Source organism: Artemia sp. Qi Xiang Cuo, chromosome 11 (genome assembly GCF_049724085.1).
Source record: "Artemia sp. Qi Xiang Cuo chromosome 11, ASM4972408v1, whole genome shotgun sequence".
NCBI lineage: Eukaryota > Metazoa > Arthropoda > Branchiopoda > Anostraca > Artemiidae > Artemia > Artemia sp. Qi Xiang Cuo.
Window position 1 is genome coordinate 14,769,648 of NC_142804.1, and position 12,722 is coordinate 14,782,369.

Genomic DNA, 12,722 nt, shown 5'->3' on the forward strand with positions numbered 1-12,722 from the left:
CTAGCAGGATAATGCAGGTCCTGCAGATAATGCAGACCCGCACTTCGATAATGCAGATCAGGGAATCGAAGTGCGACTGAAGATACTTTGCCCTTGTGATCCTCCCTTTGAACGTTTCTTAGCCAACGTTTTTTTTGCAAATATTTCACAAGTTTGAAAATATCAGGTACAACCTTTAGGCGTAATAGTGGCGTAAGTTTAGGCTATGAATATATAAGTTTAAGTATAAATAGTTAACTATAAATTAATATATTTAGCTATTTAAAGTATTAATATGGTTAAAATAATTAACAATAAATTAATAACTTTAACTACATAAATAGTTATGTAAATATACAATAGTTATTTAAAGTTTTAATAAAACTTTATATAAAGTTTCTTTTGATTTAAGACAGGTTGTCCAAAAAGGATCTTCAGTTGATTCAGTTACAATCAAAACAACATGGTTATTTTAGTGGTGATAAGTAAGCTTTTTCCTAACACAGTTGCAACTATTCACCATAACCTAGGACATTCCGACTTTTAAATAGGAAGCAGGTGTTTCAAGTCACACGCCCTCTTGATTTTTTTCATTTTTTGTCTTTTTATTTGTGTTTGTTGTTCACATTTGTGTTCTAGTTTTAGTTTTGGTGCATTTTGCGATTCACGGAAAATGACTTGGATTATTCCTTAATAAAATAAAAAAAACATGCTTTAACAATTATACCTGCCATAAAATATTGCAATATGATCACGGTTGCAGCGGAAGAACCACGTAAAGAGTGAACCACGGCCAATAGTAACAAAAAATGGAAAAATGTATTTAAAAAAAACTAGCTGGCGAGAAAAACTATCTTCTGTAGCTCATTCAGGAGTGGTTACTATCATCTCGATTAGTCTTCATTGTAAAATAGTATCTCGAAAACAAATGTGTGGGAATTTCTGAAATTAGCATTTGATACCTTATAAATGGTGTCAAATCGAAACAAAAAGCATACACATCGGAATTGCCATGGCCAAAAACCCTATTAAGGAAACTTACAGCCCCCGGCTGGAACACCAAGAAAAATAACTTTTTTTTCATGGGTACTACTGATGTATCCTCTTTTTTCTTTTTATACTGAAAAGAGGATCTATAAATTGAAATTACCGAAAATTGAGCATGATTCTCAACTATAACAGATGCAAGTGATAGGAATTTAACATTAATTTAATAAACAAGCATAAATTTCAGTCCAAGTTCTGAATATGACTTTGCCTCCCTCCCCCCTCCAATAATTCTAGTGCTGATAAACTCTACGACACCATAATACGCGTTAATTGGCCGCAAGTCACCACAGGCAATCTTCCAAGAATTTATTTGGATCCATTGAGAATCTGTGTGTCAGTTGTTACTCCCAGTATACAGAGACCCAACATTTCGTCACTGAGCCTTTAAAACTTACCAAACAGTCGGAGTCGGACACAAGCGAGTTTTAAATTTTGAAAATTTTATTTATTTTTATTGTAGCCTGTTCAGTGAAAAAAAAAATGATTATTCTCCTTCAAAGAAAGGGAAAAAAGGAGAAGTAGACTTAGTCTTACGGCTTTCAACCAACTATGTGTTGTTTTATTATTCTGAAAAATAAAACAACACAGAAAAATAAAACAGAAAAATTAAATTTTTCTGTAAAGTTTTTCCATGGTGAAAAATTTTAAGATTTTTCAATGTTTGTGAAAGTCTTTCAATTTAAACTTTTCTAGAAGAACGTCTTTCGTTGTAACTTTCAGTGTGAATTTTTCTGAAACCAGGTCTTTCAATGTAACTTTTTCAATTGTAAAAGTTTTCAATGTTCGTGTTCGTTGCTATTACATTAAGTTCAAGGCATTTTATAGGTTACTGATTTTTTTTTTCTCCTTTCTCTCATCGAGCCACGAACCTATTAGACCATTTAGGGAGAATGATGTAAGCTGTTGCCTTGCACAGCATAAATTTTACAGAAGTGACGAAAACTAGAGAATGTTTTAAGTTTTTGGGCTCCAAAAATCGTGATAGGGGCTTTGTAAATTCAAGTGCCGGAGCGTAGAGGGGTCTAAGTAAAGAAAGACTTGGCCTCTACGTATTTTTCCTATTTTTCTTCTGATCACTTTGTATAGAAGAGGTGGCCGTTGAAACTAAGAAAGAGTTCGTTCAACAGGAAACTGGAAGTTCTAGTACCTTTTTTTTAAAAAAGTGATTGGATTAAAGTAAGATGCAATTTTTGTTAGAAAGCTCCATTTTTTTTGTATACGAGAACAGTTCTCTCAGGTCTCCAAGATGTGGCTAGAGCATGTTTTTAAAAGTGGGAAAAACTCCAATACCTCATAATATCTTGAGAATCAAATAAGATCGATAAAGCCTGCTGTGTGCTTTAGCTTTAAACATAAGTAATGGAAAGTTTAACGATGTATTTTGGATCGTCAAAGTGAACTGATATTGTAATTTCTCAGATCTTTGATGTATTTCTGTCCAAGGCTTAAATGACTAGAGGAAAACTCAATGCTTTATTAGCTTGTTTTTTAATGTTTCTTGGTTTTTCTTATTATCCTTATTTATTTTATTTCCTCTATTCTATCCTTTTTTCCATATCTGTGAAAAAATATTATCTTTTTTAGTTTTGAATGAGGATGTCCTTGGCCTGATTCATCGAAGAATATACCCTTTCTGTTTTTCTGTCATTGCTATTGCCAATATTATGTATTGGCAGATAACACAGTTTAAGAGGCTGTATGAACACATCCGCAACGACAGGTAAAAATCTTTTTTTTTTTTGGATTTTGGAAGTTTGATTCAAACTCATGTTAAACTGTAGATACTCTTAATCTAGCAAAAAAATTTATCATTCTTTTTCCTAACCTGGAATTTCAAACAGAAGAATCATTCAGGTGGAAGTGAACTTTTCATTATTTTAATTGGTCTATGGCTTAAAATTTCACACAAGATAACCAATCATGTTTAGAAAAAAGTGGGGCTATTTGTATCCACAAATTGTATTTCCTTAAGAAATGATTAGTTTAGTAAAATACGTCACAGGTGTGGACCAATGAAACTAAAGCATTTCTTGCGCGGAGTTGCAGGGGAGTAATCTTTGGCGTAACTAACGGCACAATGGCTTAATGCGAGTACTTAAGTACGCCTGAATTTTTAAAATAATGTTGCTATTTTTATAGGGAGGCTCTTCGAACCAATCCAACTAGAGAAAATCCCCTGTCCCCGATGTATAGGTTACCACAGAAGATATAATCATCAAAAGTTTTCAGTAAAGTCTAAATCACTAAAAGATCCGTGATGCCCAGAAATTTGATAGGTCATTCCTTATGTGTATTTTTATTGCACAGTAGCTTATGACCTTGTTTTGAAAATGTAAGTAGAGCAAAAATATCCTATTGAAAATAAATCCTACCCCCTAACCATGTGTAGCACTCACGGCCGAAGGCAAGGAAAATCGCCCAACCTTTGCTACGTAGACCATTGTATGTATGAGAATAAGTTTTTTCTAAGGGAAAACATGGTATAAGAGGGGAAGATAAAACTCACGACTATGCAGAGGATTCAAATTTCCTTGATGCGAGTTTTAGAAAAAATGAAAGAATTTTTTGAGGTTTCAGGAGTTTAGAGTGCGGTTGTAGGTCTGAAAATTGAGGTTAAGAAGGCTAAGTCGCTTCGACAAGGAATAAACGGGGGTGAAGAGACAATATAAAGTAACGAGAGAACTGATAACGAGATAACTAGTGGATAACGGATAATCGGATAAAGAAATTCACTTACATCGGTAGTACTAACATGGTATATGCAGTGAAGATATAAAAATTAGTTTGCCCATGGAATAAAGCTTATTTTCGCAGTTGATGAAAGCTTGAACTAAATAGGAAGGTTTACAAACTAAGATTAGAATATTGGAAACCACGGTAATGGCAGAGGTCAAGTATGGCTCTGAAGCGTGGGTGCTTCGGAAGGCCGAAGCAGATTTGTTGAGTGTTTTTCAGGAATATTGTGTAAGAATGGTCATAGGCACGGCCGTTTTCAAGGGAGGGGCTCTGGGGTTCTAACTCCCCCTCCCCCCCCCCCGAAATGTAGAAGGCCAAAGCAGATTTGTTGATTTTTTTCAGAAATATTGTCTAAAAATAGTCACAGGCAATGCCGTATTGAAGGGGATTTTAACTACCCCCCCCCCCCCACCGAAATGTTGAAGGCCGAAGCAGATTTGTTGAATGTTTTCCCGAAATTTTGTTTAAGAATAATCATAGGCAAGGCCATACTCAAGAGAGGGGTTAGGGGGTTTAACTTCTCCCCCCTTCCTCAAAAAAATGTTTGTCCGACTCGTAAAAACTTAATAAGATTGCAAAAAAACTCGTTTTTCATGACGCTTTTAAAGATTTTTGTATCCCCCCCCCCCCGCCTCCCCGAATAAATGGATGTGGCCTTGGTCATATGTACTTGTTTGACTGACCCTGTATCCTTGAATAAGATGCACGAAAAATACGGCTAGATCTCACTTTCTAGGGCTACTAATAGAGGAAAGGTTAAGATGGCTTGGCCACGTTTTAGGGAAGAAGATTAACACGTTACTAAAGATTGTACTGACCATTAGGGCCAACCATTTAAAGCCAAACGGAGAGTAGCTTGTCCCCAAATTGGCTGAGGGAAGGTTTTAAGAAAGGATCTAAATTAAATTGGAACTAGCTAAAGATTGTACTGACCATTAGGGCCAAACGGAGAGTAGGTTGTCGCCAAATTGGCTGAGGGAAGGTTGTAAGAAAGGATCTAAATTAAATTGGAACGAGCTAAAGATTGTACTGACCATTAGGGCCAAACGGAGAGTAGGTTGTCGCCAAATTGGCTGAGGGAAGGTTGCAAGAAAGGATCTAAATTAAATTGGAACTAGCTAAAGATTGTACTACCATTAGGGCCAAACGGAAAGTAGGTTGTCCCCAAATTGGCTTAGGGAAGGTTGTAAGAAAGGATCTAAATAAAATTGGAACTTCATGAACCGTTGTAAAGAGCATAGCTTTGAACAAATTTGGATGGAGGGAGAAGTTATAAAAATTCCAAGGAATTGACTTCTATTTTCATTCCTTGAGATTTTGCAGGCTTTTTAAAGTTAAGCTAGTGTTTGAATTTTGTGTTTGGAGCCAGATTTTAAGGTGTCCGATGAAAAAAGGAAGAATTTCATCCAGGCGAATATATGGTTTCAATCTGCTTTGGATCAATGTTGGGAAATTCGTTTTTCTGATCGACAAATCTTGTTTTCAAATAAGTGTGAGTTTGCACTTCTGTGTCAAACTGAGTCAAACATTAAAAGGAAAACGAGTATGATAAGATTAGTTAGAGAGAAAAAAGGCAGTTATATAAGTCCATATGTCGAAAGTAGTTAATAACAATCCACAAAGTAAATAGTATAAATTAGAATTAAGAGGGAAACTATTGGGATTGTTTGTTCAATTCATTTGTTATGTAAGAGATAGAAGTTTTGAGATTTTTTTTTATATGCAAATGCTATACTAATAGAAAAAGTTGAAGATATGAAAAAGAAGTTGAAATAAAAAAGCCGAGATGACTAGGACACGATCTGTGGATAAAGAATGACAGATCGCCAAAAATCGTGATTTTCGGCAAACACTATGGCCAAACGAAAAGCAGGTCGTCCTTGAATGGAGTGGGAAGAGATGGTAAGGAAGGATTAAAAGGAAAATGGAACTTCTTGGGAGGGGTTAAATAAAGAAGCTTTGAATAGATTAGGATTGAGCAAGAGGGGGCGCAGCTGAGTTGGTTTCAGGCGGCTTGGTGCTGCGGTGAGTTATTAGATGTAGTAGTAGTATACTGATAGAATGATCAAATTTAGTAACATAAGCTTTATAAAATTACTGGTAAAATGTATTAATAACAAGTGTAAATAGAATAAGGTTGGAAGGGGAAAAGGGGAGGAGATTCAAATATTTAACATTTCAATTAGGTGGAGGGAAAAGGCTCTTCTATATTTTCTGTGGAAAACTTTATTGGGGTAAAAATGGGGGTTTTGTCGAAGCAGAACTAGAGAGGTGAGATCTAGGGAGGTAAAATTCTCCTTTTCTCGAGGAAATTCAAGTTGGCTTCAAGGTGTTCCGAAGAAGGGAGATACTAAGGGCTTTAACTTCATTAACGATAGATCTTTGGTATCTTTTTTGGACTGCCTTTATTTTGCCTGGTATTTCCCTAGAGAGAATGTAATGTTCAACCGTGGCATCTGAAAAATAATCGGATTTGTTTATCTATTGTTATGGATAGATTTCTATCGTAATTTTGTTCAATTCAAACTTATCTTTGTGTCTAGAGACGAGGCTACCAAAGTTTGGTAACAAAATAAGTCTTCTTCATTTTTTGGTTGCCAAACAATGAGGAATGCGTTTTTTTTGTTTTTTTTTGTTTTTTCGGGAATCCCTGTGAATTCATGGTCTGAGCATTGATAGTTGTACATTTGAGTAAAAATAATATTGTATGTTCTGATTCTTTATCAACGGTTGGGCTTTTTTTTAATGTTACGGTTGTTTACAAAAAAAGCTGAATTAGTTGCCAAATAGAAGTTGAATTTCTCAACTCTATTAATTGGATAACAAAGCAACAAAAATTAGTTAAATCAGCAACTAAAATGCCCCCACAAGTGAAAAACTAGAGTTGATAGATACTTAAAAAGGATCGGGTGTTGATATCTAGTGACAATGAGTGGGAATAAAGTTGTTTTTTTTCTGTGGTTGTGTTACTATGTTATTGACAATCTTAGGAAATTTCAAATTGCTTAATCCTAAATCCGTAAAACTTCACTATACGTACCTGCTTTTTACAGTAGATCTAAAAGTTGGATACGTACAGTATAAATCGCTGGCTATCAAAGTATGGAACCAATCACGAGGGGCGGGGCTGGGAAAGAAGAAAACGTTTTAAAATGTATAAAAATGGGAGAATAAAGTTGGTAAAAACAAATTTTCAGATAGCACTTAAATCCCTACCTTAATCCTGTAAAGTATTTTACGGAAAGGTAGACAATATTAAAGTTTCTGTGTTGGGTATTCTGTGATTTGAAGGAATTTCTAAGGTCAGGTTAAACAGAATTGTTATTGCATTTAATAACAAGAATAATGCGAGACACCATTCGTAGCATAAATCATACCTTATTAGCTTTTAATTTTGGTAATATTTTGCTTGGGGTTTCCCGTTTTTGGAAAATTGTAACTGTAAATAAATAAAACGAAGCGAATTTGTCTGTACGGGCTTGTCTTATTTTATGATAAGCATCCTTCATTGTTGGGAAATAACCCAAATGAGGCGAACAGTGCTAATAATAATAAGGTAGAACACCGTTCTAGTTTATTGTTTTTCTTAGTATTAAAACAATAAAACCAGGTAAAGCAATGTCTGGGCACAGGTTCGGAATGTATATTGGCTCAGAAGGACAGCGGTGGCGTCAATTGAGTGGGGCAGGGGCTGTGTTCCTCCTAGACTCTAACAATTACCCTTTTTTAGTATTTTCATTGGAAAATGCCTTTTTTTGGTCTTTTTACTATTATAATTAAAAAAGAAAACTAATTTGCCCCCTCCCTCCTCCTTTAGATATTTAAAATATTTTTTGCCCCTTCCCCCTAATTTTTCATGAATTGATGGCACTAAAAGAGAGAAATGTGTGGTGTTTTCCAATAGTCTGCTAACATGGGCGCCCTTAGGGGGGGGGGGCAGGGGAGGTGTCCGCCCTCCCCCCTGGCGGAACGATGTTGCCTTATTTTATATTTTTGTTCTGAGATTTCTCTTATATATCATTAAAAGTGTCAATTAGACATGGTTTGCCCCCCCCCCTGGAATCCAGCGAATGGGCGCCCATGTCTGCTAATAGTGGGAGTACTAAAGAAGGAGAGAACATGGTTTCTTCTAACTGCCTTACATATGAATTAAGGGGGCCCGGCGTATTTCCCCATAAAATTGCTGTTCCTTTTCAGGGATATTATTTTTTTGGGGGGGGGGGGGGGGAGAATGCGCCTAGCTGTTATGCGCAATATGTGGATACGATTTTTATATACATTTCCACATGCGTCTAACAGATGTACCATTATTATATGAATTAAGACGGCTCTTAGTGGATTGTCTTGGAAACCACTTGATTATAAACAAAACTTTGGCTTTTATTAAAGACAATTTTTGTAGTGGGTGTGCTTCTGGCGCCTAAAAAATTATTTTAGAGACCAAGTTTTAAATTGCTCTACAATCCATCATATAGTTTTGTTTGAGGGCGGGATTTATATTTCCCTTATTTATCCCTTCATTGTGCAGATATGACTGAATGAATGAAATGTTTTATTACCCATCAACACACAAAGTGAAAAGGATGGAGTGCAAAAAGAAAAAAAAATTACTCTACACAAAAATAAATAATACCGACTGCAAAAAAAATTCAAGAAAGAATACTGATCCAGGGATGGTCCATCTCTTTACTACACAGGTTAGAGGCCTGTTCGTCAAGACTAACAATAGTGTCAGCAATCAAACATTTTGTCATAAGGAAACGATTTTGAGACCAATTGGGGAGCTGAAGGAGGAACTTGGCAAATATAAAAAATAGTTTTCTAATATGTTTCTTATCCATGGCTGTCATAAAATTCCAAAATGGGTCTAGGAACAGTACGTGAGGCGAAGCCACGGTGTTATAAAGCTTAGTCTAGAGTATTTTTGCAATATTTACCTGTGACCGTACAAGTGACACGTATGACCTGCGCAATTTCTTGTCAGGGCGATCAACAATCAGCTTGCGGATTGCAGCTACACAAGGACCAATTGGAAGTCCTAGGTTCGTCGGTTCCCTTATAGGTTTTATAGCTGTACCGCCAAGATTTCTCACATCAGGTGCAAGATCCGTCGGACAATTAAAAAGCAAAACATGCGACTTTGTAGCGTTCAAAGAAAAAACAGTACGCTTCTAATTATCATCTACAACAGGATAAGATATTCAAGATTTAAGATAAGATCTTCAAGACTAGCAACCGACCGACTCAAACTCAGCAGGTCATCCGCATGATACAAAATGGAAACAGGAGTACCCTTTACAATACACGAAGTCCGGATTCCGGATTGAGTGCTAAATGCCGTACTATTGTAAATGGTCGGAGAAGTAATAGCTCTTTGCTTGATTCCTAGACTAACAATATCTCACGAGGACTCACTGAATTGCCAATCTTTAACCGGACTTTAAGATTTATATATATATATATATATATATATATATATATATATATATATATATATATATAAAACAATTGCACAACTATATCAGGAGGGACCCCTCGATTATGCAGCTCCAACATTGCCTGGGAATGAATTAACATCCCTAAAGTGTTATTCATATTAAAAGCATCAATCGTCAGACAATGAAATCGTAGACAATGATTCAAGTGGCAGGAAATAACTCAATCCTCGGTGAAATCTGATTTGGAAAGGGGTCATTGTACAAACATCAACAATAGTATCTACAATCAGTAACTCAAATACTTTCGACAATACGCTAGAAACTGTGATCGAACGGTAAGAAGTACAGCTTGCGCTAGGCTTATCCTCCTTTAAAATAGGTGTGATCACTCCCGTACAAAAGTTACCGGACACTATACCAACACTATAGCACTATACCTGGCACAATGCAAAAATTCATTACTGTACTTTAAATGCCGAGCCCATACCCCATCTATTCCGGACGAAGACTTTTCCTTTAGCATCCATATACACTAGAATCATTCCCTGTCTCAACCATTATACAAAGTTGGACCGAGATGCAAGTACTCTGGAGAACGTTAAAACATAGCGATATCAGATTTTTTCACGGGTAGACAAGTCAGATTTCTCTTGAACGTGAAACTTGGCATCACCTTTGTAACACTAAATTTTAAATAATCTAATTTTAAATTAGATACATAGATAAAAATCGGTAATTAGTAGTCTAATGTTATTATTAGATGTTTTTAGAAATTACAAGTAGGTTGCAAAGTCTCGAGTTGGTTTCAAGGGCATTTTGTGAAAGTTTCTGCGATGAATTGTTGATGGACGAGGACGTACGAGAATATGGGCGGAGCTTTTATACGCGCCAAGACTGTAGTAGCCAAATATTACTAAGTCGTGACTCTAGTGTATATTATTTATGTACAGTGGCTACCATGTAACATATTTGATAGACGATTGTGAGACCACGATAGAACTGCATTTAGGTGTCGCTCTAAGCACAGTCTCAATATTTTGATCAAACTGTGTAGCCTTTTCAGGATTAGGAGATTTCAAATGCTCCAAAAAATAAGCGTACTGCTCATTAATATGTATTCCACCGGTAGAACTCGCCATTGAAGATGTACTGGGACGCGTTTTCCTCCACAGAACCTGATTCTTTGCTATCTTTTCAGATCTATCAATCTTACTTTCAACCAAATGCTCACGGGGGGTTCGATTAGACTTAAGTTTCATACGTGGCTTGAGTATGTTACAACGGTTGCCGGAATCCTAAGTAAGACCTTTAGACAGGGCCGTATCCAGGTTTACGTTCAAGTGGGAGGGAGGTTACAAAAAAAATCAAAATGCATCAAAAATGTGTCTTAATGTATTTTATTACGTTTTTACGAGTCGGACGAACATTTCTGAGAGGAAAGGTCTAACCCCCTAACCCCTGCCATGACTACTTCCTTGCCTTTAGATTAAGTGAATTACTTTAATAATCTCTGCAAGATAAAATAGGCACTTGCCAAAAAGTAGACATCATCAGGCTTACAATATATTTTTTTTTCTGTTATGAATTAAGAATTGCTCGGATATTCGATTCTTTACATCGTAGTGTTTGAAAACAAAGGCCAAATCTCACACTTTTCATGAAAGAAAAACAGATTCCTCCAATGGTTATGTATCTGCTTGTCACGTTTGTAGGGGGTGAATTAGAGGGAATATGGAGGGCTGACAATGACTGGGACGAAATCTATTTCAGTATCTTCATCCAAAACTCATCTTGCATGAGAATTATTCATAATGAATGAAACATACAATAAATGCATGGCACTAATGTGCACGAAGGCTCCTTGATCTGTAAAGGAGCCTATATAAACCAGCCTCATTTGTTAGAGAAGCCTTATCTGTTGATATAGTTTTCGAATAGTATCTATATAGATACTATTCAAAATTATATATATATTAAGTGAAAGTACAATTATTTAGCTACAAACATTAATGTTTAAACGATTTTTTATTGTCTAGATTTTTCAACAGAAGAATGTTTCTATGAAAAACATCAAGAAATTCCCCCAAGTTCAAAACTTGGGTCTGGCATGAGTTAAATTTTGCTTGCGCAGCCGAATTTCAAGTCCACCTAAATATATATATATATATATATATATATATATATATATATATATATATATATATATATATATATATATATATATATATATATAAGTTATGTCTATATAGTATATAAGTGAAAGTACAATTATTTAGCTACAAACATTAATGTTTAAACGATTTTTTATCGTCTAGATTTTTCAACAGAAGAATGTTTCTATGAAAAACATCAAGAAATTCCCCCAAGTTGAAAACTTGGGTCTGGCATGAGTTAAATTTTGCGTGCGCAGCCGAATTTCAAGTCCACCTAATAAAAAAGGGAGATGCCAATATACCTAACCTTTTTTACCCGTTGTTGTATCCTGTTGTTCCTGTGTTAAATTTTTGAGCCTTTACGAAGAATATATGCCACAACATGTTTTCCAGAAAAAATATGTCAAATAGAACTAGAATTTTTAACCCTTTGTTATATTTACTTGTTGTTGCTATGTCAAATTTTGAGTCTTTGCAAAGAACATATGCCAGAATGAGATACCAAATAATTTGGCAAGTTCTTAAGAGCAAATATTCGGTTCGTTCCAGTTTTTGGTTAAGAGTCGCACCATTTGTTTCCCCAGCTGGAAAGATTGTGTCCAAAATAAATAATAGTTTTTATTTACCCACACCCAAAAATGTACTGTTGCTACTTTTTAAAAATAATATATTTAATATACTTTCTAAAATAAGATACCTACCTTCTTTTGATAGGGATATGTAACGAAGAAGTTTGGTCGCTTTTGCTGGACAGAATTGACGCCTCTTTCTAAACTTAGCTTTACAGATCCTTATATCGTCTTGTTGAATTTTTTTGTGATAAAACAACATTGTTTATTTAGGTATCTTGTTGGACGACGCTTAGTAAATTACCATCGTCCTGCGAGAAAGAGTCGAGTTGATCCAGTACAAACCGCCACAGAAGTTGCAAGTTAATCTAAAGTCGATTTTAATTCTTCCAGTGGATTCTTATATATCACATAGCCCAAGCGGACAGTAGAAGGGTTTTTGAAAAGAAAAATATAGCGAGATATTGGGGACTTTAATATTCCCCTCCATAGTTATGTGAATATTTTTATTTCCTTTTTTTCTGTCGTAATAAAAGATGTAAATATCGCCATCTACTTGGCAGTATAACACAAATATACTCGCTGAATATATTTTTGATACTTTCTATTCATGTCTAAAGCAGAGATTGTTCAACAGGCATACATTAGGACCTTTGAAAAGCTTACGTACGATATCTTACCTGGTGTAATATCAGCTAAAAGGCCAGATAGACCGTAGCGTTTTCCAAACCGGAAACGGCTGTAAAACAACAGACCAGGAATACGTTAGTATTTATCGACCTAGGATTTCCTCATAG

At 35.5% G+C, this 12,722-nt stretch overlaps 1 protein-coding gene across 1 annotated transcript in view; it reads left to right on the forward strand.

Moving 5' to 3' along the window:
• Positions 1–12,503, forward strand: part of LOC148946676 (E3 ubiquitin-protein ligase MARCHF6) — a 117,646-nt gene extending 105,143 nt beyond the window's left edge. The window contains exons 18-19 of the mRNA XM_089096326.1: positions 2,614–2,749; positions 12,199–12,503. Of these exons, the coding sequence (XP_088952452.1) occupies positions 2,614–2,749; positions 12,199–12,292 (230 nt within the window). The 3' untranslated portion in view covers positions 12,293–12,503. The remainder of the gene's footprint in view (positions 1–2,613; positions 2,750–12,198) is intronic.
• Positions 12,504–12,722: the final 219 nt, after the last annotated feature.